Source organism: Tribolium castaneum, chromosome 3 (genome assembly GCF_031307605.1).
Source record: "Tribolium castaneum strain GA2 chromosome 3, icTriCast1.1, whole genome shotgun sequence".
In the NCBI taxonomy this organism is placed as follows: Eukaryota; Metazoa; Arthropoda; class Insecta; order Coleoptera; family Tenebrionidae; genus Tribolium; species Tribolium castaneum.
This window is the reverse complement of record NC_087396.1, coordinates 23,674,727-23,699,856: the sequence shown is the minus strand read 5'-3', so window position 1 is coordinate 23,699,856 and position 25,130 is coordinate 23,674,727. Positions and strand designations below refer to the sequence as shown.

At 34.9% G+C, this 25,130-nt stretch overlaps 5 protein-coding genes, 1 long non-coding RNA gene and 1 other non-coding gene across 10 annotated transcripts; 3 read left to right on the top strand and 4 right to left on the bottom strand.

Annotated features, from left to right (window-relative positions):
- The first annotated feature begins 139 nt into the window (after positions 1 to 139).
- Positions 140 to 9,220, top strand: Rich (RIC1 homolog). Its single transcript, XM_008196901.2, has 15 exons — positions 140 to 416; positions 466 to 573; positions 626 to 778; positions 828 to 1,011; positions 1,063 to 1,196; positions 1,552 to 1,643; positions 1,693 to 2,104; positions 3,391 to 3,600; positions 3,652 to 4,012; positions 4,060 to 4,337; positions 4,384 to 4,531; positions 4,666 to 4,775; positions 4,824 to 5,310; positions 5,411 to 6,536; positions 8,372 to 9,220. The coding sequence occupies exons 1-15, from the start codon at positions 276 to 278 to the stop codon at positions 8,742 to 8,744; spliced, it is 4,317 nt and encodes a 1,438-aa protein (XP_008195123.1). The 5' UTR covers positions 140 to 275; the 3' UTR covers positions 8,745 to 9,220.
- A 1,149-nt stretch (positions 9,221 to 10,369) lies between these two features.
- Positions 10,370 to 11,270, bottom strand: LOC659330 (uncharacterized protein). The gene is made up of 2 exons (XM_965647.4): positions 10,763 to 11,270; positions 10,370 to 10,716 (listed from the first exon to the last, which is right to left on the bottom strand). The coding sequence occupies exons 1-2, from the start codon at positions 10,877 to 10,879 to the stop codon at positions 10,429 to 10,431; spliced, it is 405 nt and encodes a 134-aa protein (XP_970740.2). The 5' UTR covers positions 10,880 to 11,270; the 3' UTR covers positions 10,370 to 10,428.
- A 2,622-nt stretch (positions 11,271 to 13,892) lies between these two features.
- LOC100141645 (uncharacterized protein) lies at positions 13,893 to 14,602 on the top strand. Its single transcript, XM_001812448.4, has 3 exons — positions 13,893 to 14,179; positions 14,234 to 14,313; positions 14,371 to 14,602. Exons 1-3 carry the CDS (start codon positions 14,159 to 14,161, stop codon positions 14,486 to 14,488), a joined length of 219 nt encoding a protein of 72 aa, XP_001812500.2. The 5' UTR covers positions 13,893 to 14,158; the 3' UTR covers positions 14,489 to 14,602.
- Positions 14,603 to 15,327: 725 nt separating this feature from the next.
- cert (ceramide transfer protein) lies at positions 15,328 to 21,090 on the bottom strand. 4 transcript variants are annotated; one of them, XM_965512.5, is made up of 9 exons: positions 20,692 to 21,090; positions 20,508 to 20,624; positions 19,186 to 19,432; positions 18,903 to 19,135; positions 16,579 to 16,749; positions 16,297 to 16,528; positions 15,764 to 15,966; positions 15,581 to 15,713; positions 15,328 to 15,530 (listed from the first exon to the last, which is right to left on the bottom strand). In XM_965512.5, exons 1-9 carry the CDS (start codon positions 20,896 to 20,898, stop codon positions 15,403 to 15,405), a joined length of 1,671 nt encoding a protein of 556 aa, XP_970605.2. In that variant the 5' UTR covers positions 20,899 to 21,090; the 3' UTR covers positions 15,328 to 15,402. The 4 variants fall into 4 exon arrangements, with proteins under 4 accessions (XP_970605.2, XP_064211696.1, XP_064211697.1 ...); XM_064355626.1 differs by lacking the exons at positions 18,903 to 19,135; positions 19,186 to 19,432; positions 20,508 to 20,624; positions 20,692 to 21,090 and adding an exon at positions 18,727 to 18,866; XM_064355627.1 differs by lacking the exons at positions 18,903 to 19,135; positions 19,186 to 19,432; positions 20,508 to 20,624; positions 20,692 to 21,090 and adding an exon at positions 18,413 to 18,586.
- On the top strand, positions 16,908 to 17,302 carry LOC107398156 (uncharacterized). The gene is made up of 2 exons (XR_001575096.2): positions 16,908 to 17,013; positions 17,127 to 17,302. It is a non-coding gene; the product is annotated as an uncharacterized LOC107398156 (long non-coding RNA).
- Positions 21,091 to 21,452: 362 nt separating the features above from the next.
- Positions 21,453 to 21,571, bottom strand: LOC135265776 (5S ribosomal RNA). Its single transcript, XR_010333636.1, has one exon. It is a non-coding gene; the product is annotated as a 5S ribosomal RNA (ribosomal RNA).
- A 737-nt stretch (positions 21,572 to 22,308) lies between these two features.
- On the bottom strand, positions 22,309 to 24,912 carry LOC659104 (vanin-like protein 1). Its single transcript, XM_965436.4, has 6 exons — positions 24,783 to 24,912; positions 24,599 to 24,736; positions 24,263 to 24,546; positions 24,002 to 24,213; positions 23,002 to 23,262; positions 22,309 to 22,957 (listed from the first exon to the last, which is right to left on the bottom strand). The coding sequence occupies exons 1-6, from the start codon at positions 24,828 to 24,830 to the stop codon at positions 22,323 to 22,325; spliced, it is 1,578 nt and encodes a 525-aa protein (XP_970529.1). The 5' UTR covers positions 24,831 to 24,912; the 3' UTR covers positions 22,309 to 22,322.
- Positions 24,913 to 25,130: the final 218 nt, after the last annotated feature.

Genomic DNA, 25,130 nt, shown 5'->3' with positions numbered 1-25,130 from the left:
AAAAAAAATTTCGTCATTGGGTTTTATTAAACACGGCTTGGTATCACCATTTTTTCATTTTGTGGCCCGAAAGGCTTGACGGTATTTTAATGAGGGCCAAAAGGCGCGTTGACTTGGCCACTTCTCAGTTGACGTTTGTGCGAAGTGTCAAACGAAGCCACAAAAACTTTCCCAAAAAAGAATACAATAATAATGAAGTGTTCAATTTGTTAACGGCAACAATCAGCTTAAAATGTGACTAGTTATGATAGTGTGGTGTTGAAGCTAAATCCAAAATGTACTTCCCGATCGGTTGGCCAAAAGTCATCAAAATACCAGATTTAGGACATGCAAGTGTAAGGCAAATAACTTGCAACAGGGACAGGATACTGTTTGCTATACTAACGGACGATTCGATCGCGATTTGGTTTTGTAAAGTAAACTAGGCGTCTGTTTTTGCAACAAATGTGCATCTAAATTTTCCAGCCATGCGTTCCAATTGTCTTCTATCGAAGAACCCCACAGTCCTTGGAAAAATTCGGAACGAACATTTTAACCGAATGGAAGCCGGACTCCAGCATGGTGGCAGTCGCGGTACGTTATTAAAAACCCCCTTGTTTTTGTGCAAATTTATTCGTAATTTTAGACGTCAGAAGGCCACTTGTTATTGTTTAAACTAGGAGTGATAGCTGATAATAAAGGTTTATACGTCCAGACTGATAGCCCCCATGCGAATTTACGTAGGGACAGCGCCGAATTGTTCATTAAAGAAATAATTCCGCCTCTGCATCTCACTCTGGTGTTTATTTTTAATTCAAATGAGTTGTTTCTAATCAAGGTTTTTTAAGCACCAAGAAATTATGGTGTGGGACGGTAAAATAACAGGAATCGTCTGTATAACAATGTCAGAGTTTATGATCTCAACGAGTGAAGGACATGTCTTGAGGTATTGGTGGGATGGACAACAACATAGAGACTATAATTTGGATTTGAGGAGAATACCTTTCTGTATCAATCAACAAGTGTCCAAAGGTTTTTTCTCAGTTATTTATTGAGTACAAAGTTGGCAACAGTTATTTGTAGCAATCCCAATTGTTGAAGAAAATACGTTTATAGTTGATATAGAATATTCGCCACTAGTTGGCGGTTTTTCAATTGTTTTAAATGACGGAAGAGCGGCGTTTTTAACAGCCTCCTCTCTCAAATTTGATCCCAATGTAAGTACACAATTTTATTTGGTAAAATCAAGTGGCTTGTGGTTACGAAATTAAGTTGGCAACAGCTCCAAAATCTGCGGTTAGTTTTTCGAAAAAATATTTTTTCGAGCTTACTAGAACACTTGTTAGTCTCTTTGAGCATTTTCTACATTGAATTATTTTTTAACGATTGTTAAACGAAAAATCCACAAGTACTTGGGGAAGTACTCGATTTTTTTTACGAGCTAATTCGGCCACTTTTTGATCTAAATTAATTAACATTATTTTATTCTATTAATAATATTTAATTCAACTTAATTTTAAAGCCACACCGACTTTAATCGAAATTTAGATGGTATTTTACTTTAAAAAATAGCAAGTCCAAGGAATATGGGCCCAGAACATCGAAGACGCAACTTGCACCGTTATGAACCACAAATACCGATTAATAACTTTTGGTCGAGCCAAGTAATAATTAATTTAATTAACTTTATTTTTTTTAAATCACAAATTTCAGTTCCGAATGCATTGTATATTACGTTGACGAAAGCACAGGTGGTTTGGAAGTGTCTCACAATTGTGTTTTGAGTAGTAAAGATTATCCTGGTGATCCTGGAGCTGTAGCTCAAGTATTGTGGACTCCAGATGGTTGTGCATTGGTTGCTGCATGGGAAAAAGGGGGTATTGCAATGTGGTCAACTTTTGGATCACTTTTAATGTGTTCTTTGGGTTGGGATTATGGGTTAAATATCGATCTCCAGACAAATAATCCCTTACAAATTAAATCAATGCAGTTCGCGACGGAAGGATATCAGTTATGGATGGTACATAAGGAGGCCAAAGATGGGGAAGTTAATAGTAATGGGACATGTACGAATTTGTTGCAGTTGGATTTTATGAAAAGTGCCCTAACTATCAATCCATGTATGGTGAGTGAATTATATGCTGATGTCTTTTTACTTGGAATTAAGTTAGCAAAACTGCAGTTTTTATTTCAATTTTACTAAATATTTTCCGCTTTATTATACGAAAAAATTAAAAAGTACTTACCTTTGGCATCTACTTCTGCGGTTCATCGTCTTCGTAAACGGACTTACTGTAATAAAAAAATGGAGTCAGTACAATGTGCCATTAAATTATTATTTGAAATTTATTATTACAAATTTAATTTAATTTTTGTAAAAATAAGTTAAGCTGACTTACCCTTTAATCCGGATTATTTCCTCCTTTTCTCTCCGAAAATCCATCTCATTGGCACACACTAACCACTAATTTTAAGTCGCGCAATATTAAATATTTATGAACTACAACTCGAATTTAATCCGTGAAATGCTGATTTTTATTAATAAGTTTATGAGACGTCCGTTCGCGACAACATTTAGTGACAAACTGATTAAAATTAAACGGCACATCAATAGTTGTATAAGGAATAGATAAAACGTCACCAGCAAAAAATATAATATGTTGACTAATACTGGTAACGTGTGAACAAAGATGTTTGATTCCTTAATTTTTGTTGCGATATTATACAACATTTTAAGGTCAACTATTTTGAGGAAATAATTTTGGACGAAACTGAAGCCCGATCTCGTCGTTCAGTTTCGAATAAATATTAACAAAAATTGACAATTTAACGAAATCTATGACAAAACGTAAATTAAATTTAATAATGCAGTCACCAATTTTTTTGTATTCTAACTGTAATAACTAATATGACAAAAGTATTTTAAATAAAAAATAAACTTTGTGAAAATGTTATAGCCACTAGGATTTATGGGTTTAAATATTTGTGTGCCCTACAATATTCGATAATTCATTCAATAATATTAATTTAGTAACGCATCTTATAACTTATTTGAGTACATATTTAAAAAAATATTTTAAATTAAAAAATGGTGGATGCGCCGGGTTATTAATTTAAAAATTCGTAACTTTTAAACTAAATGCGACAGAGCAAAACGGTTTATTCCAGTGAATTCTGCAGCCCAGTTACAGTATAATACCAGTTTTTTTGAATTTTTTAGTCGACATTTTAAAGAATTTTTTTGTTTTTCAACTTAATCTTTAAAAAATTAAGGCACAAACATCCGAGGCAGGCCTAAGAATATTTCAGAGATGTAAATCTTGCTGAACGATGCGTTATTTTTCTCTATTATAATTAAATTAAAAGACATGGCATTTGACAACACCGAATAATACGTTATTATAAATTTAGAGCCACCAGAGCCACTTGTACCTTCAAGGCGAGGACAAACTCTACGTAAACTCTGCCGACACTTTGATCAAAATGTTTTCGGAGCGCTCTACCAAAGACGAGGGCGTTTTCAACGAATCGCTCTCAATGCCCTCCACTCTGGCCGAAGGCAGACAATGGCTTGTGATTCCCGTTCCTTCCACATACTCGGCAACGAATTGGCCGATTCGAGTATAAACTAATTTATTTTTTTCTACTTGTTTTACTGACTGGTTATTATAGTATTCGGCGATAGATTCAGACGGTCAAAACATGGCAATCGCCGGTCGCACTGGCCTTGCCCACTATTCCATGCAAACACGCCGATGGAAACTATTCGGTAACGAAACACAAGAGAAGGATTTTATCGTAGTTGGGGGTTTGTTATGGTGGCGGGATTACCTGGTAATGGGCTGCTACAGCATTTTGGAAAATTCGGACGAGTTACGGTTTTATCCAAGAGACGCAAAGTTGGATAATAAATTTGCGAAAATTGTGACTGTGTTATCGCCGATTCTCCTCATGAATATCCTACAGGATCAGTTGATTACGTTCGGATCGGATGCACAAGTCACGATATGGGCTCTTAAACATAACCCGACTGGTTTGTAATTTAATACAATGTGTGCCCCTGATGATGAGTGTTTGTAGTCGGAAACGTTGAAGTTTTTAAAGTCCAAGTCGTGGATATATCAGCGTTGGCTGTGCATCCTGCTTGTATCGTTTCGGTGACTTTGTCGTCTTTGCGGACCGAAACGGGCCGAGGCCAACCGAATAATTCCGAAAGTATTGTTCTTAACGTAAGTGGTAGACTTTTGATGGTACAAAGAGAAGTGAGGAATGGGGAACGTTATACGTGTTCTATGCCGACTGTTCTTGCCAGTTGTGTGGAAAATGTCTGGGTGCCCAGTCGGAGAAAGGCCGAGAAGGTTTGATTTTTGCTATTTTTTTCAAATAAAAAAAAATATTTTTAAGGCTCATTTAACCGAAGCTTTATGGTTGTTTTGTGGGGCGCATGGTATGAGGGTTTGGTTGCCTCTCTATCCGAAAGATGGCGATAAGACGCATACTTTTATGTCGAAGAGGATTATGCTACCGTTCCATCTTAAAATATATCCGTTAGGTAAGTGATTAACAAAAAAAATTTTGTTATGATTTTTTTTTCCAATAAAGTGACCTGTGACTTTATTTTTTATTTAAAATTAGACAAAAGTAGAAAAACAAATATCGGTAGTTCAGTTGTTTTTCCCATTTCAGCAATTCTCTTTGAAGACGCAATAATTTTGGGAGCCGAGAATGACACAGTCCTGTATACGTCCGATTCAAATTCGCCGTTTTCTCTACCGTTTAGTGTATTACAACGTACTGTAAGTTTTCTATGGACAGTTTTGTTCAATGTTTTAATTGTGGTTCAGAGTCAGGTGTACCTTCATCAAATCTTACGTCAATTAATCCGAAGAAACCTCGGTTATCACGCGTGGGAAATAGCTCGAAGCTGCATGAGTTTGCCTTATTTTCCCCATTCGTTAGAGCTGTTGTTACACGAGGTGTTGGAGGAGGAGGCCACCAGTAAGGAACCAATTCCCGATGCTCAATTACCAAGCGTGATAGAATTTATTATGGAATTTCCCGTCTATTTACAGACGGTAGTGCAATGTGCCCGAAAGACTGAAATCGCTCTATGGCCGTATCTTTTTTCGGCCGCCGGCAAACCGAAAGATCTTTTTCAAGAATGCATGGCCAAGAGACAACTCGATACGGCCGCTTCCTACCTCATTATTTTGCAAAATTTGGAAACTTCCTCTGTTAGTAGACAGTACGCCACGTTGTTGCTGAATACGGCCCTGGATCAGTCCAAGTGGGAGCTCGCCAAGGATCTAGTTCGCTTCCTGAGAGCCATCGGTAAGTCACTTTTTAAAACTTAAATAAATAAATAATTTTATTAATTAATTAATATTCAATTCAATTTTTTTTAATAAAACAATTTTTGTGTGCCACTTAGACCCAAACGACGTTGAATCTCCTCGGACGTCCTTCATCCTGCCCCCCAAGCTGGGAATCTCCCAACAAACACCGCCCGTGAGCCCCAACGCTGAAGACCTCTCCCTAATTCTGGGCAATGTGCAAGGCCCCCGTGTCCGCAGCTACAGCACGACAATATCCCCCAAACTAGTCGAAAACAGGCCCAATAACCCGACCAACCATCCGATTGAATCACCACAAACAGCCCGGAAAAAATCCGTACCAAACACAGTTGGTCGCAACTCCCCGAATAACAACACAGCCGAGGAGTTTTTCATCGATGTTATTTTACAAAAACACGCTCGCAGGTTACTTTCAACCCGCCGTTTAACCGATCTTGGCTACTTTGCCGCGCATTTGGATTTCCATCTGGTGGCTTGGTTGGGCAAAGAGCGCGATCGTGCTGCGAGAATTGACGATTTCGTCCAGGCCTTGAAGCACCTCCATGAGGAGTTCCAATGGCCTTATCCAACCCCAAGTGCGTTCTCTCCACCAAACACTGGATGCGACCTTGAAGACCGTCTCAAATTACTAAAAATCGACGTAACGCATCCAGCGTCCAGAGTGGGGGATAGCGGTTATATGAGTTTTCAAGGGGTGCCTTGCACGGGGCTAATCACCCCGATTAACACCCTGGACTCGGAGACGGAGCTCGATGATTTGTCGCAAAGCGAGACGAATAAAATCGACGATAAGGGTGATTTAGCCACGAGTTCGACTTTTTACGATAAGAGGATTGATTTGGCTCAGGTTGGTGGAAGGGTTGATGATGCGGCAATGAGTTCGGTTAGTTCGGTCTGGGGTGAGGATAGGATTGAGTCGAGTAATGATAATTGGGAGGTGCCCTCAACACAAATTTTGGAACAGTTGTCCAATACGGATAATAAAGGGTCACAGAGGTCTGAAGTTCAGTTGAGGTATTTGCTGCAATTGTTTATGGAAGCGAGTTGTTTGGAATGGTCGTTGATTATTTCGGTGCTTTTGAGGGATGCGATGGCTGTTTTGAGGACAGTGAATGCGGCCAAAAGTCCAGATCAGTCGATTGAGGCGGTGTCGAGGCTGAGGCAAGGGTTGCTGCTGCTGCAGTATTGGACAAACACTGAATGGTAAGTTCATTTTTTAATTTCAGTTGAACGAAATTTAATTTTTTTATCACGAAGTTTAATTTTCTTGTAAAAGCAAAAATCTTGCGGAAAATTTGCTTAAAACGTATATTTTATTTATTTATTTATATAAACTTAGAAACGTGCTTGAACGCTCACAAAACAAACGTTTGAATTATTGACTTATTTTAGTAATTTTTCGACCAATTTGTACAAAACCTCGAATAATAAATAAAATAAATACCTGAGCTACAAAACGTGCTTCCGTAAAAAACAAAAAATTATATCATTTAATTTAGGCAATAATATATGACTAAAAATGTCTGCATTTTTTATCAATTTTTAATCTTTCAAGTAATAACACCTCCTTAGTTTTAAAGCAACGAGAATTTTAATTATATAAAAGTTTATACAACATTGTACGAAGGTTTCACCAAAAGTAGTAATTTTTTCAAAAATCATGTAATTATTTTTCGATTAAAAATATTCTTTAGCACTCAATAATAAATGAATAACAAATTTTCGTTTTGTTTTATTGAAATCTTATGTAAAAAATAAATTTTCAACGAAGAAAGAAATGTTTAGCCTAAAATTCATTGATAAAAGTATAAATCAAATCATTTTGACCTACTTGAGTGACCTTTCAGCCTGTTTTAGTGGAAATACATGAAAAAAGTGATTTTTTTTAGAAAAATACGTAATAATTATCTTAAAACCTTAAAAAGTTGCAGATACAACTAACATTATTTTAGATCCAAATTATTTTTTTAATGGAACAGTGAATACGTGAAAACATGCTCAAGTTAGGTCGATTTTTTAACCATTTTAAGCAAAAAATAACACCAAGAACGAAAAAGAATACAAAACGTCGTAATTGAATTATTTCAGTTTTTTTTTTACTAAAATTTGTGCAAAAGGCCTATAAATAAATAAATTTTCAGGCTGTTTTAACGCTTACTAACTGTTAAAAGGTAATGTCATCTTAGACATAATAAATTTTTTAGCTTGTTTTAATGAAATCTCGCCGAAAAAGTGAATAATTCGGGGAAAAAGAGAGTTTACAGATTTTGCTTAAAGGAATAAAAAGGAAAAAAACTGACTCGTTTTCAAGCTAGATAAGTAATTTTTCAGTTTGTTTTCGATCACAGCAAAATTTTACGAAATAAGAATTTTTACTAACAGTACCTTAATATGCTGTTTTAGCAAAATTTGTAAATAATTTTTAGCTCACAAATGTGTTGCAGTTTTTTATGCAAAAAGGCATAATTAAATTATTTTCAAATTTGTTTATAATTCACCTGATTTTGGTAATCTATTACATTTCCATGAAAGTCTTTACATTTTTGTCAGGAATAAATGAACTCTGTCAGCTAAAGCCGACAACTGTTGCATAATAAAAAAATACGTTTAAACCAAACTCGCATGTAAAAGTTGAAAATTATTAGAAAAAAAATCACGAACTTGAATGAATGGAATTTGGTGGATTAACACACAACGAGACAACAGTGCAAATACCAAATTGTCTTTGGATGTAAAAGTGAAACCTAATAAATCTTCCTTTAGAGACCTGAGTTTCGATTTTTTCATGCAGAGTGCATCAGTATTGTATCACTTTTATCAAACAACGAATTTAAATATTCTTGTAGTAGCTTAATTGCAATTATTTTATGCGAATGGTTACTTTTAATTTACAAAACGTCCGGTTTTTATGGTTTTTATGCAATACCTTTGAATTATTAATAAACATAAAAAGCACAAAAAATGAGAAAATAGCTTCGAGCAATAGTCAAGTGTCCGTTTTAAGTTGAAAGGCGGTAAACAAGTTGAATATTTTGCAGTTTGGGCTACAAAGCCTTCATGTTGGCAATACAAAATCAAATATCCGTCCTTTCGAAAATCCTCGAGACAAAAATCCAACATCAGAAGATAGTGGAGTACCAGCAGGCAGTGTCTGCGTCACTCAATAAACTCTCAACGCCAATTCCGGCCCGATCTCGTAAAACCAGCTCGAATCACGATAATTCTAGTCAAAGTGGTTCGGTCAAAGAAAAGAAAAACATCAACATAACCACCAGTCACAGCACAACCGACAAACTCAACGAAATGAACCCGATAAATTCCAGTAGCTGCGCCAAAACAATAAATCAGGAGAATAATAATCAAGTGGAAGATGCAATCATTCCGGAAAGCACCGGCTGCGTTATATCATAGGTTTTTTACGAAATAAATTTTTGGGTGTACTATTTGTGGACACTCGGAACTGCCTAAAAATGCGATCTAATCCGTCTTAGAAGTGATAGGTACGTAACAAATGTTGTTGCACTTTTTTGTTTTACGTAAAAATGAAACCGTTTTCAATTGTGTTGTGCCTCGCATTTATGAAACGTCGTGCATTCCGCTGAAAGAAATATTTTTGCAAACGATATTACCGTATGAGTTTTTCAGCAATAACACTAGTTATTCGTAGCAATTCGGTCCGAACAATCGACTTGGGTGATAAGGTGTTGAATTATTAATGTTGTAGGTTTTAAAATCTGTTTCTAATAATATTGTTGGTCAATTTTTATACAATAATCGTAGACTGTCGTCTTATTAATACTCCACTATATTGTTGTATAATTTATTACTTTTTTCAACAGTTTTATTTTGTAACATACTAAAAATAAATAACAGTTTTATTCCGTTAAGCCGTCATCACGCATCTCTCCCAACCATCTATCCTTACATCCACCCACAAAACTATTCATGAAACATTGGTGCAAAACTAAAAAATACGCTTAAATCCGAAAAATTTCGGGAATATTTCGCGAAATAAATCAACTAAATTCGTGGCTCGACAATGTGCTAGAAAAAGGCAAAAATAATGCCAATTTGGATTTTTCTTCTGTAGTTAAGCACTGTATAAATATTATGATTTTGGACAAAACAAAATTTCTCGAAAAAAAAATTAATCATTCAACCGAGAATAAATTATAAAATAAAATGCAGAAATAACTTCATTTGCGGACATTTCACGAAAAATTTCGGAATTTTTTTGGTGGAAAAGGTGTTTTTGACTTTAAACGGAGGCTTAGATCGTCCGAAAAAGCAGAAATAACGTCATTTTCGACCTAAGTGAATAATTTTTTGCCCAGTTAAAGCAAAAATGTGCTCCGAAAATAAGTTTGGTCATTTTTAGCCTAAATAATTGTTTTTTCACGAAAGTATTTAACGCTCAGTAGCCGGTTTGGCCGAAATCCGCATAAAAGTGAATAATTCAGCGAAAAAAAAAGAGTTTTTGATTTTCGAAAAACAGCTAATTTGTAGGAAGTGACTAGTTTTTTAAGACACCAAATATCCTGGTCCAGAAGTAACATTTAACATACCTTAGAAAGCTCAAAAAGGCACAAATAACGTAATTTTCGACCTGAATGACATTTTTACATCAAAAAGGCGGAAAAAAGCTCATTTTTTGGACCCAGAAGAAGATTTTTTAGCCTGTTCTAACGAAATTTCGCGAAAAAAGTAAGGAACAGTTTTCAACTCTTAAAAAGCTTGAAGTAGCATTAAAATAGTGTATTTTTCATTCAAATTAAATGATTTTCGACAACTTTAAGAAAGATCTCACGAAATAAACAGCTTTTACTTAAAAAATCTCAGTTTTACCTTTAACGCACGAAAAGGTCTCAAAATACGCATCAAATTTTCAGCCGGTTTTAGAGAAATCTTACATGAAAAAGTAACAAAAGTATTTTTTTAATGGTGTTTTTCGACAGTTGCCAAATTAAAAGAATATTTTTTTACTCAAAAACGTGCTTCCACCAGCCTGATTTTTTTCAGAAGAAATTAACACTCCGCTGTTTTATGATTTTTTATTTTTTCAACAATTTTTGTAACAAACTATAAATAACTAACACTATTCCGTCAGACCGTTCAAATGGCCTTCGTCTCGCAGCCTTTGCTGTGCCAGTCGTTCCCTATCATAGCCATCTATCCCTAATCCCAGTCTCTCAATCGCTTTGGCACCGTATCTCCCGTTGAGCTCCTGGTACTGTCTGGAGCGTCTTATGGCAACGTCTGGATCAAAATCCCATTCTGTCTCCTTGTGAAGAACGGGATGACCAGCCACGTTAAACTGCACTATGTCCTTGACTATTTTCACACTACATACACTATACGACACTAAACTGAGCAACACTAGGATCTGGAGCAAAAAAATCAAACACAAATTAAACAAAAATAAAAATTACCTTAATTGGAGTACACATTTTGAGGCGGGTAGTTTGTGTTAGAAGTGTCACCACAAAATGAAGAGAAAGTACGTGTGCTCTATGAGTACTCCGATCGGCCGAAAGAAGTGGAAACATTGAGTAATGGAGAGTAATTATTGCACAAATGGGTAGGTACCTATTTGCCAATGCGACTTCAAAACAAATTAATACCGACCTGAAATTTGTACAATGTTTTCGACACCGATGGCCGACGGTGCCAAAGTGGCGAATTCCGCCAAGTGAATTACATTAATTGCTCAATTAACTTAATGATGCGATGTGAGAAAATTCACCTTTGGCTGCAATTTTATTCGAAATCTTGGTGCCTTGTGAGGACCAAAATTTTTGGCTTTTTAGGGAATGGCAGTAATTGGGCATAATTTTAATGCACTTTTTATCCATTACTCTTACGTAAGATTTGATATTGCATTGTGAAAGTACCGACCTAGTGAATTAATAACAAACAAACCGCAATTTTTTGCAATGGAGGATTCGGCCACTTGATAAAAATTAGTATTATTTTTTATTTGAAATTAAATTGTCTGGGGAAGTGTAAGCCAATTTTGCCAATAATGTTGGTTTCGTAATGAATTTGGAAGTCCGGTTTTTTCAATGACAGAGTGTTACCTCACTGATTCAAGGACTGGGCGACCTCGAACCGTTACGCTCAAGGACGTTCATTGGCGTCCTTGGCCACGCTTGAAGTGTGGGGCATTTGAAAGGCATGCTGTAGTCGAGCACGTGTTGCAACACTTGTTGAATGTGAACTCGAGTCCACGCCTTATTGCGATTAAATTTACATTTTTGGTTTTACGCTGAAATTTTGGTCGGGAAAAATCCGCTACCGTTCACTCGAATGTAAAGCGGTTGCTTAAAAATTTGTAATCGTGCAAGTTGTTTAGAAATCAAACAATCAGCTTCGAATTTTGAGTGTGTTGATTAACGCTCGGTTAAAGTTATTGCAGTTTAAGTAAAAAAACTGCTGATAATAATAATAATAAGGGTTATTTCTTTACATTCGCCCAAGTTGTAGAAATTTTGTAAAATGTATTTATTTTGGTGGGGATTTTATCTAAGCAATGGAGGGTGAAGTGGTCAAAGCCTTGAGTCAAAGCTGAACAAGATTGCCTTAGTCTATCACCAATTGTGAGAGCAAAACGTAGAAAATTAAATTTAAAATCTCTTGATATAATACCAATTTAAGCTTGTGATCGTGAGCGTGAAAAAAAGCTGTTGTGTTTTATTGTGATATTTTAATGTGTATTAATAAAATATTGTGCTTTTAACCAAAATAAAGAAATTATAAAAATATTTACCTAAAACTTGCTCTGGCAAAGTTGAATGCATTTTTTTATATGTTTGGAGCCCTTAAAAGTGCAAAAAAGTTAATTGGTTTTAAAAGAAAGATTGTTAACAAAAGTAGAATTAGGTAAAAATAAAAAAAATCGTAACTAAAAAACTATTGGGAATTTTGCGATTTATTCGATGCCAATCAATTCCCCGGATCATTTTACATACGTTTGCGGGAAAATAGTGCCGTTTTTTCAAATACTTTTGTCATAATTGTGTAGTTAATTATTTGGCTCAAATGAAAATAACTTTCACTAATTCAGGTGATTAATCGGCAATATCATTGTGCTCATCACATGACAAAAAGAGTGATGTCCTTATTACCATTTTCTTGTTATTATGCAACTAATTGTTTGTAAATTATCGTGAGTGATGTTTAGTGTGAACTGTGAAATAGTTAAAATAAAAGAAAATGTTTGGTTTCGAAAATTCTTTCTTCCGAAAAATTGGTGTTTCGCAGTAGTTGTGCATATTTCCATCGCAACAAAACGCACTCGTGCTTATCCACCGGCAATTTTTGTAGCAAAACGCTTGCACGTATGATAGCTGCGTGACGATTGCAAAAGTAAACAAAGATTTGCAAGAGTAAAATTCACTAAACATTATTTTATTAATTTTGTTTAAATTAATTAAAATATTGCCGGTGGAGGGAAAATGCAGCTGCAATATCCTCTGTCTCAACGAAGAACCGAAAGTTCGTGGAAACTGGTTTTTAATATTGCACCAGTTGTAACATTTGTAATTTGATGTATGGATCAATTTACACAAGCTACGGTGAAATATTTATATGGAAAAATTTAACTAAGGAGTACAGGTATAGATTATTATGAAAACATTGCATTAGATTTGTATTAGGTCAGGTCAAGTTTTTTCACAATCATTTTGCACAGAAAGTGATTTTTATGATACAAAAAATACAGTTGCAATATTAATCACAAAAACAGAACAGTTAAAATTATTTAAATTCTGTAAAATCTTCTGAAAAGTATTTACTATTTCATCAGCATGTTAAGAAGAGGTTTTTAATTATCTATTAAGTAATGTTTTAATAACATTTCTGTCCTAATAATTGTGCTGTTGTTTTTACTCAGTGATTATGCAGAATATTCTTGCTGGTTTTATTTACGCTAAGCTTATTCTTTTTAAAACAATCACGCAATTTTATTTTGAACTTTGGGGACAAAATACTCTGCCTCTGCTCCAAAATAAGTGAATTTTTGCACTACTTATTCACTTTGACGACAAGAGCCATAATATTTTTTTCTGGCAGTAAAGCTTCAAAAAACAATTCCTTTTCCAAAAACCACAAAAAGTGGCGCCTGGCTCCCCACTTATTTATTTATTAATTATTACACAGTTTTTTCAAATTTATCGTAGACGTAATGTAGTTTGTCATATTATAGATTTTTTAAATATTATATTATTTAATGGTTGTTAATAATAATCATTAAACAAATGTATGGTTAAAACGTAATTTAAAAAAAACACTAGGCTCGATTGAAACATAGATGCTCACAAAAACCAGAAATGTGAATTGTGTGTGGCCTAGCTATATTCCAAACTTTGCAATATTTCTCTCTCTCCAACGGTGAAAGTGAAATCGATGAAGTCATAGAAATTTTTTTGTACTTTTTGATATCTTTCTGTCATTTATTGTAATTTGCAATAAAAAGTGAATTTTTAAACATTTTCCTTCCACTCTAAAAGCAACAGTTTAGGGATTATTTTTCTACAAACAAATTGTTAATATTTGGCTATTTTCCTCATAAATTTTGGTGAAATGATCAAAAATTTTTTCATGATTTTGGGCAAAAAATCATCTAAATGAATGCCCTTTATCCAAATATTTGTTTCTCGTGATTATAATCACACGTCTCGAATACAAATAGGCTCGTTAATGTCCAGTAGTAACAAGCCTGTCAGGTGGGGCAAGCCAATGTAGATATACTTTCTCTTTCATTTCGTTGAGTAAGTTTCACTCTGTAATTTAGTCATTTGTCCACCAGTGAGAGTAAAAGTTTAAGCATGAACAAATCTTCCGTTGTGGTAAGTCAAAAATTTACAAAAAAATTTGAGGGCACTTTGACTATTATTTCTTAGATTCTTCTTATTGCACTGTGTGCAACAATGGCAATGGCACAACTTCAGCCACGCGCCCCCAATTTCCAGTATTTCGAACGGTAAGTGGATTATTACACAACCTTTTAAATTACTATATTACCAACATTTTTTCCTAGGCCCAAGTACAGATACCCGTATTATGATGAGAACGGGGTCGGACGGCTTTTGTACGGTTACGGAGACGATAAACTTTATCAGTATAAAACATTCACTCCTTTGGAAGGCATTCACTGATTGAAATCGTTCCATTTGTTCACACATTGTTGTTATTTTTTTAGTTTTAATCCGATTAACAGCAAGCACCCAATTGGATTTTGTATTTACTAGTCAATAAAATTATTTTTGGTACTTTTTGTTGTTTCATTCAAATAACACCATATAAAATTATTACGTCATGATGAAATTTTATTGGTCAAATAGTCAAAATTTTGTGAAAGTTTTTTCTTTCTTCTCATCCATAATTTATGTGCATGTATCGGTTTTTTCGCAATATCACTTTCTTCAGGAATAAAAAACAAGTATGAATAGAGAAAGCTATTATTTAATAGGCAACCAAATTATGAATATTTTTAATGCCAATGTCATGGTCAAAAAATTTTTTATTAAAAAAAAAAGAAGAAAAATGTAGGGAATTTTGCATCAGTTGGTGACACGTATTTATGTGTCCATGGCAACATTACCAATATTAAAAACTGTGAAAAAAAATACTTACCCTGCTCTTGTGGGACTTGTATCAGTACGAAAATTCAATAAACAAAGTGCAAATGACGATATAATGATAAAATATAAACTACACACAATTCGAAAACATCGTTTCTTGTATCTTACAATCAGAGTACATTTTTCAATTTACAGAAATGCAAAGCATAAATTTAAGTTATACAATTATTTTTCACACTATCAAGGCAACTGGTCTCAACAATTTTAAGCAGTCTTCAACATTTAAATGTACAATATTTTATACACATATGCAAAAAACAATCAAAACGGTTAACAAAATCCTCCAAAAAGCACAACTAGTTAGGGACGGTTTTAGGAGTCGAACACCCAAAAGAAAAGATAAAACAAAAAACAACAGAAGATAACATTTAATAATATACGAAATATAAATAAAATTAACAATGTAAACCATAAAAAGATCTTATGCTTTAGTACATAATAGGCTTATCTTTTGTTTGGTTTTTAACATAAGCGGTAAACCTCTTCAAAAATTTCGGATATTCTCGTTTATAAACGGCTCTCAGCACCGACGCGGGGGCCCACCCTCCGGGATTCACTGAAAAAACACCTTCAATACCAACCCAACCAACCAACTCCCTAACTTACCGACAGAACAATAAGTTATTTTACACGTTATGTCGTCTCGACTAACCGGTGCTCCAGCTTTTGGTGGATCAACTCGCGTTTGACATAACAGACACACTGTCAGAAATATTCGCACACACTTACCCGCATTCGCCTAAAACAACCAATCACACAACTCGTATTACAGTTTCCTGTGTTACCTACAGGATGATCAGGATGCTCAGTGGAATTGTTAACCACCGTCCAAATATCAGGACCGTCTCTGTCCTGATCGTTGGGCAATCGGCGCAAATGCGACCAAAACACAACGTCGCGCTGACTCGCAGGCCAGATTCTTTTGTGTGTTTGGTGAAAGATCAGAGTATCCTCAGATATGGTTTCGAGCACGTTCATGTGTTCCAATGTGGCTGCACGACAAAAAATTGATTGGCAACACCGGGCAAACTGACATTTGATTTGTCAATGCTCCAATGACCACTTGACTAGAATTATATTGACGATTTTGTTATATTTTAGACGTTTTTCGTCTTTTTGATGACCAGATCAGATTTATTTTTAAATAAAAACGATGACGCTGATTGAGAGAAAAATAAAAAAGTAAAAAAGGCAATTAAAAATAATTTTTAGAAGTAATCACAATTAGGTAATCTCCAATCTTTATCGGAAACGTGTCATCATTGGCAAAATTTTATTATTTATCGTGATTTTTTTAATAAAAGAATAAAAACTTCGCTCACTTTCCCAGTCGTATCTGTACTGCGGGTTGAAAAAGTAGTGACACAGTTCGCGTCCCGTGATCCCCTTAACCACATGCACAGCCTTGAGAGGGTCGACGACCATTCCGTCGACTTCTTCTTCCCTCCGATACATTCGCATCTCGCCATCTTCTGCAAACAACTGCCATCCAGTGCCAGATTCGCCTACACCTAACTTAGCCATCGCAACTTCTTGCTTCACCACTTTCTCAATCTGAAATATTTGATCAAAACACATGTAACAACAAGTTAAAATAAATTTACTTCAGGCCATAAACGATGCAAGGTCGCTGGTGATGTCGGAGGCGGAGTGACGGGAATAACTTGGCCGCTTTTCAGTCTTTCCCTCAACTCTTGCTCCTCTTCCATCTTATCTAGACCGGATTCGACGGCATCGTAAAATTCGTCGTCGGCCAGCACACTGTGGGGGCCTTCCTGCAATTAGAAAAATTCACAAAACTTTTCGATTATTTCGTGTGATTCGTACGATTCCGTTCGTTAAACATTTGGTCGCCATCTCACACGAAACAAAAATATGTTTAGACTCGATATCTAATTTCTTGGGTCAAAACCGATAACTAGCAAAGAGTATAAAAGATTATTAATTATGTAAACACAAACGCGACTGTTTGTACATTATACTGGGTTAAAAATCGCTTGCAGTTCACTTATAACCAACTGATCTCTATCTTCACAAGAGTAAGTTATAACACCTGTGTGTACTCAATTGTTTGAAAATTTGTAACCCGCAAGTGATAAACTGTGTTTATATTATATAAGATTGTAAATTATACTCAAACAACAAATTTCAGATTTGGACACACATCAATGTACACTTGATTCAATTAACTGTTTAAATTAAACTCTCAACACGTTGCCATTTCCATATCGATTTGAATTGTGAAATTTTTGGCATTGTGATGTTTGCTCATCAAAAATGTAGCTCTGATAACAATAAAGTATGTTAAATTCTGTTAGATAAAAAATATTTCTGAAAAAACGTAATTTATTTTCACGGTGAAGCAAATTCTCCAGATTCTATCGTTATTTCTGAACCGAAAACAAATCGTAAAAACTAAACTTTAACACTAACACTCGTGATCGAAAAGAGGCTAAAAATTATTTATGAAGCTTGAAAACGATTGCAACTCCTTTTCTCCCTGAAAATTTAATTTTTCCACAAAAGATTTTAATTTTTTGTGAGTTATCTGTAAAAAATGACGCTATTTGTGCCCTTTTTCGAAAAAGTAAAGAAGCAAAAAAATTATCTGTACACCGAAAATTTCATTTTTTTTTTTCAGCAAAATTTTATTTTTCTGGTTATTCATATTATTTTAGCACGTTTGAGCCGAAAATATTTGAATTTTAGAAAGATTTTCACTTAACTTGCCGAAAAATCATTTATTAATAAAATTATCTTTTATTTATTTGACAACAATTTGCCCAAACTACGCAAAAATTCGTTATTCAGGTGGAAAGCACGTTATTTATGTTTTTCCAATCTTTCTAAGTCTGCATTTTTTTATCAAAAACACCTTTTTTATCTAAATTTTCAATTTTACTTAATTATTTTTTTAGACTTGTATTTTTTTTACTTTTTGCACGTTTAAGCAATGATTAATTTATTAACTAGTTTCAATTGTAAGGAAAAAAATCATAGGCATAAAAAATTAAGTATTTAATAACAAATAATGATTTCTGTGTGATTATTAGTCTATAAAATAATCATATTTTTAGCAAACTCATCTTATCTAGTCGAAAACATCTAATTAGAACAAGTTTAAAACAAACAGCACAAAACAAAAATAGTACTAAAAATCATATAACTTTAACTAATAATTAGTTTTTTTAAAAGTTATGCGAACTCACAAAAAAATAATTAATAAGACTGTGATGATGTTACTAAGTTTTTCTTGTTGGAATTAGGCGAGATGAAAAATTTACGTTTACGATTCAGTCGTAAATATTTCATCAGCCTATTAATTAAAAAAAAACTTGGTCTAAAATTCGCAAAAAACGAAACGATCCAAATATAATTGCCGAAACATTGTGCAAGAAATACTAGAATTATGAATGGGTTTATGCAGCGCAAACTCACATGCTTCTGTTTGCAGCGTTTCAAAATAATCTCCTTCACTTTCATCTTAAAATAAAAACTCGTGTTTTGATTTAACACAGACAACAACTTCACTGAAGAGCTCAACAAACCTAATTGAATTAGCTACAATGTTATGTCTAGCTTACTACCACATTTTTCACACAAAGCACGTCTCTATTTTTGTATGACTAATCATTATTCATGAAATCAAATGGTGTGATAGTTTCGTCATCGCCGCGCGGCACAATCGAACCTACTTAAATTTTAAAGCGCTGACTGTTTACAAAGGAAATTATTAAAAACAAACCCTTTACATTTAACGTCAGGAATTTCCTGATAAACCATCTCACGTAACCGCTGGGCATTGTGTTTATTAATCAACTCGGACGATTTTGAAGCACTAGCAATAACAAGGCGAACTAACATGTCAAAAAAAGTCAAACTGACAAACGTAACAAAATCCATTGTTAAGAATTATTTAAACAATTACCTCCAAATCTGGGCCTGGATGCACAACTCTGGACTTTTGAAGCTGCGCAAAGTAGCTTTTGGCCAGATTTTCACTCCTTTTCCTCCGTTCGATTTCCTTCTCGAGTCTGCAACGCCATGACTCTTCCCTCTGTGCCACCAAATCGGCACAGTGCTCCAAAGTGTCCAAAACAGCCTTGGTCGTAGTCTTGAACGTTATCGCTTCACCTTTAAAATCAATTGCTGGCAATTTTTCTACAAAAAATCATGTTTTTTTTGTTCCCCCTTTTTTTTAAATTAAACACCTTTGTTTTGTACGTTTTGTGCTTCATTATTATCCACACAATAGTCGAAATATTCCTGCAAAGTCTCAATTTGTCGGCATAGGATATCTTTGAAAGTGTCCAATTCGGCGAGTTTTTCGCGCAAGTTGCGAGACGATCGTTTGAAGCTGTTTCCAGAGGCTGTGCTGTAGGTGTTTGACTGGAGGCTGACGGTGGAGCCATGCCGCTTCAAGCTGTTTTCGGAGCCGGTACCATAGCCAGACTCCAGCTGGGGGAAATAGCAAAAAATCAACTGATTTTTTAAACAAACACAATTTTTATCGGAATTATTTGAACGCTTTGTTATATAATTACGGCGTATTATTCAAGACCCACATATGGAATTTAATGCGGTTTGAAGGTTGGACGTGTTGCGTGCAATCTAAATAGTGTTTGGGAGCAAGCATACAATGGACGTGTCCGACTGTATCAAGAGGAGATTCCAGAGATCGTTATCGGCACATTTGTGCAATTAAAACTGGATTAAATTAACTGCTGATTTGTCAAACATTTAAAAAAATGAAGAAAAGCTGAGCTGCGACGAAACTTTTTCAATAATTCAAGAATGTGGTCACTTAAAGAATTCATAAATCAATTAGATGCTATTAATATCTTGAATATTCAAGCCCACACCTTAAAGTGGCGTGTTAATAATTACTACTCACCATAGTGTTACTCTTCGTAAAATTAAAAGCAACTAAAAATATATGTGCGTTCGTAAAAATTCCACCAAATGTTTACAGTTGCAGTGTATTGGAAACGGTTAATGTTATTTATGAAATAACGAACACAAAAATGTGATACTTAAATTGCCATAAACATGGGGCACACATTTTTATAATGTCTACGTCTGCGAAATAATTTTCATGTACAATAATAAAAAAGTAAAAGGAATGTTGATACAGCTGATGCAGTCAATTATTTACTCAAGGTGATCCTTCGAAAATTCGCCACGAAAAGATGTTAATTTAACTTCACCTTAAAATAATTATCTGTAATTCACAGGCAATAATGAATAAAAAATATGGCTAAATATGCTGATAAAACAATTTAATAAAAAATATAAAGCATGAATCATATCCTCTTCTAAGGGATAAAGACTAATGACTCATAAAAATGATACAATTATAACTAATTATACAGTCACATAAAAAATATGGATTTTTTCGGTCTAACAAATTTGAAAATGTCGGCGGGAAATTCGAATTGGTAACTAGTTGCCATGGTGATATATGTCAAAATGCGATAATTTGTCATTTTGGGCCGTTTTTTCGGGAAAAACAGTTTTTTTGCTATTTTTTTACCTTGTACGATTCTAGCGCATCAACCCAGATTTGTTTGGCCTCAACCGAGTCGGCCCGCAAATACCAGACGCAGTCATTGACTGAGACATCGAACCTGCACTCGTCAAACTCATGGGGCTGCAACAAAAATGCATTGTCAAATACATTCAACCATCTACTGAAGCCAGTATAGACGAAAACGTACTTTGATAACTGCTTTGGCAAGCGATAAAGCTCCTCTACAGCCGTACCCGCTTTCCTGCTCGCTTTTATAATAGGATAAAGTTCCATTTTTCAAAACGATATAACGCTCCTGCCATCCGTGTATATAATTAGTCCATTTACTCAACACACCTGCCAATTCCTCTTGGTTGTCGTTGTCGGAGTCTTCGCTGCTGTGTTCGTCGGCCATTCTAATTGCGGATGGTCGATGTGTGTTGTGGTGTGGTCACGAGGATTCAAGTCATTTCAAGCGAGGGAATCCCGTAAATATATCATGCGACACATTACAAAAATGGCATTGGGATGATTGTGCGTTATCAATTTGTTTTTATCACGACACAAACCGAAGCGGCACTCAAATCACATGCGCCATGTGAAGATTATTGACCTTGAAACGGGCGCCAAATTCGAAAATGTAGGTCAGCGTCTAGACCAAACCCGTATTATTGGTTGCATAAACATTTTTTTAGTCAACTGATGAAAATAAAAAACGATAAAAGTAGGTGGCCATCAGAAGTCACCTAATAATAATTGACTTTTTTTTAAATAGCTATAATCCTTTACATAGTTTTTGTTATTATGTAACAAACTAAAGACCTTACATAACACAAAACAAAGAAATAAGTAAATGAGTACTAGGTATTGCAAATTATCATTCTCATTCATTATTCAATATTTTTTAAGGTCTTTTGAGTTTTGTTAAAAAAAACGGATAATTTTATTTCAATTTAAAGTGGAAAAAAAAGGCAACGGCACGCGGTGTTCCCAAGCGGTCACCCATCCAAGTACTAACCGCGCCCGACGCTGCTTAACTTCAGTGATCAGACGAGAACTGGTGTATTCAGCGTGGTATGGCCGTTGCCGACAGTTATTTTTGCATCCAAAGGAGATAAACAGTGAATTTGTGATAAAAAATTAAGTATCTTACAAGGCATTAGAGTTGAATTTTATATTGCACACATGAAGTTTATCAAAACCCCATTAATAAATAAAAAATAACTTTCGTACTGGGTGTACATAACAGCCTTTCTAAGATAATTTTTACTGAGTAGGCAACCAAAAATATACTCGTGCACAGCACGTATCCTACTTAACGAAACACTTCAAATTCAAAATAGTTTTTGAGAGTTTATGTAATTAATTTATTTTTAATGAGTAATCAACTTATATTACAAAAAAAATTTGCAAAAAATTTACCAAGCGGCTAAATTAATAGCGATTTATGAAGCTGTAACAATTTCGTACATTTTAGAGTTTTTTTAAGTCAGAGATTTTGTCGAAGCGATACGAAAAATTAGAAAAAAAGTAGTTAAGTTTAATCTTTGATACATATGAGGTAAAGTAACGTATAACCAAGTAAAACAAACAAAAAATATAAGAACAAAAAAAATAAATAGTAGTAGGCTTTTTTTTTCATTAGATATCCACTTTTTTGAGCCCGGAATGAAAGAACCTGGACAAGGCTAAACAATTATTAGTGCACTGTTGTTTATTCTTATCCAATATAAAATCGCAGGTAAAACCTGAATTAATTTAATTAATTTGTTGTTGAAGCAGTGTTTTATTTTTTAATTAATCGAATTCAATTAACACAACAATCTCGTCTCAAGTATTTTATTTTATTTTACATAAAATTAATAACGAGCAACACAATAGAATCCACGCCGCTGATAAGTTCCCACTTGAGTGATTAGAATCATCGTCATCGTCACTATCAGCAGGTGAATCCAAATCAAAATTCCTTCCAAGAATTGCAAACGTCAACAGCCTTTTCTGATCCACATTTGTTGCAAATTGCTTCTCCTCAAAAACAGTTCCATTCACTTCCACTTCCTTTTCAACCCAGTACGTCTCACTTGAATCAATCGGTCGAATGGAACTCAAAAGTGAGTTGGGAAACTGCGTCCTATTCTCACTTTTTACAAATTTCGCACTAACTGCGATACTTTCAAACGTCAAAGGCCATTGAATTTCGTCATAATTCGAAAATCTTTGACCACAGGACGATATAGACGAGTTCAAACAAGCGATAACACCGCAAACTTCGATACCACCATTGTAAACTCCTGTATACGAACGAATCCCAGCATACGCTACTAAAATATAAGTGTAATGTTTCATTTCTGGTTTAATTGCGTCCATGGACATTGTGAGGGAGTAGTGGCAACAAACTGTATTGTCGTCATCACCCGCACAAAGAACGTTGTAGTAGTTCCGTTGCGAGGTGTTCACCACCTCCCATCTGTAATCTACAAAACTGTAAAAAAAATTGTAACAAACTTGCAGTTTTTACTTTCTAAACTGTTATCTATTTGTAAGTTAAACGCGTCCATTTTTTTGGCCAATTCGTCCACGTCTTGCGTTTCCGAAACGCTTTTATCACCTTGGTACACGAAAACTTGAGTACCACCCTCTGCCACAATTCCACCCACCACTAAACCTTGAGCTCCACGGTAAACCCCACTTCCTCCACTTCCAACAAGAGGGCTGTTGGCACCGGCAGCCAACAGAGTGGTGTTGTGGCGACTTGCCCACATTTCCTGAGTCTGCATAGCTGCAAAAAATAAGTTTTTTTCTTTCTTCTTAAAGAAACTGCTAGGTAAAAAATGCTCATAATTTATTAAAATTATGATTTGCTTGGCAAAATATTATGATGTACCTTTTTAAATTGCATCAGATCTTTAAAATAAAGCGTTTTGAAAATATCTGCTTGCTTTTTTAATGATTTTTTCAAACAAATTTTGCCTATTTTTTTTTGCCTTTTTTTTCGTGAGACTTTCAGTAAAGGAATCTAAGTGAGAGTCCCATATTTCAGACGTTCATAAGAAAAAAAATTCGCGAATGACTTCCAATATCAAAATATTTTTAGACAACAAAAGTTTTTTTTTAATGTTGTGTTAAAATATTTTAAAAAAACTAAAAAGTGTATTACTGTTCTTAAAGTCACACGTTACTTTTGACTGCTTTTACTTTGTAAAATTAAATAAAAGCATAAATTCATATGCTAAAACTGTTTGTTTACGGTAATTTTTCTCTAAATGATAACAAGAAAACAAAGAATTTTATTTTATTTAATGCTAATGGAAAGTATGCTCCATTGCTGTGCAATTATTTCCTTTTTAATTTTTTTGTTTTTTCATCAACTAAATTTATTTTCATTTGTACGTACAGATATAATTCAAATATTTTAGCGTAAAAGCAATAACAAAACACACGAAATTCTGTGAAAAATGAAAAAAAACATAAAAAAAATCTATAGGTGATCGCAAAGAACTGAAAGCTGGAAAAATTACCAGTTAAGAAGGGTAGCTCCGAATACCACATGCTGGGGTAAATCGCCCCATCGATCCCATCCTTGAGCAACTCCTGGGCTGGTGCTTTAAACAAAATATCGAAACAGGTGAAAATGCCAAGTTTGAGCCCGAAATCGGTTTCAATCACGATTTCTTCGGCCGTCTCAGGCTTGTCCATTTCCCGTTCCCCAAAAAGATTATATTTGTGGTAACTGGAACTCTTTATATCGTGTGACGTTACTTTGGTTTGTTTGTACGAACCGATTAACAATAGTGCCGTTCCGGTCAAAAACAACGTCAGTATTATAGTAGAAAAAGCCAGAATTTTTACAATTCTTGCTTGAATTAGTTTGTGATTGATCGCATTTTACTTTATCGACCAAGTTTAGGGCCAGGTAAGTGTGTGATGACCGAGCTGCGCAAGAAAGGTTCCTCAGAAATTGGGGATAAGTGTCAGAATCACACGGATTGTCTAATTTGATGGTAACTGCTGTTTCGCGATGGACATAGAGCGTCTCTTCGGGAAACACAATTAGGTCTAAATTCTGAATAATAATTGATAATTTTGGCTATTTGAAGTGTTGCACTTGAGCTTACTCTGTCTTTTGCCACATTTGTTATAATCTCGATGTATTTTTGCGCGTTTTTGGCCACTATTTCGGGCTCATTTAACGAGCTGTCGAGGATCGGCTTGTATTCCACCACTGCAATGGTCACGTTCTCCCATTTTGACGCCTAAATTCGAAATATTGAAACCATTTAGTGATTTTAAATGACTTACCTCCGAAAAGGCAAATATCGATAGAGAAAAGGCAAGGAGAAGAATCATTACGACTGTGATTGATTTTTCAAAAGTGTTTGTATTAAGTAGGTGCTTCAGTTGATGATTGAGTGATTAGATAGTGATTAGTGTTTAGTCATAGTTGGGTTTAGGCCAGCGTCCATTTTGTAAAGTTTAATCAGAGAAGTCGCTTTGGTGGCGGTGGGGGCGGCGTGGTGTGGCGGCAGGGCGGCGGTGGTTCTCGGTAGGGGATTAAAACAGTTGGCGGGCGATGCGACATGGTTTCGACATTACTGTGATTGCTAGGGACGAGGACGCCTCTGACGTCGGTTGCCCACATATCTGTTG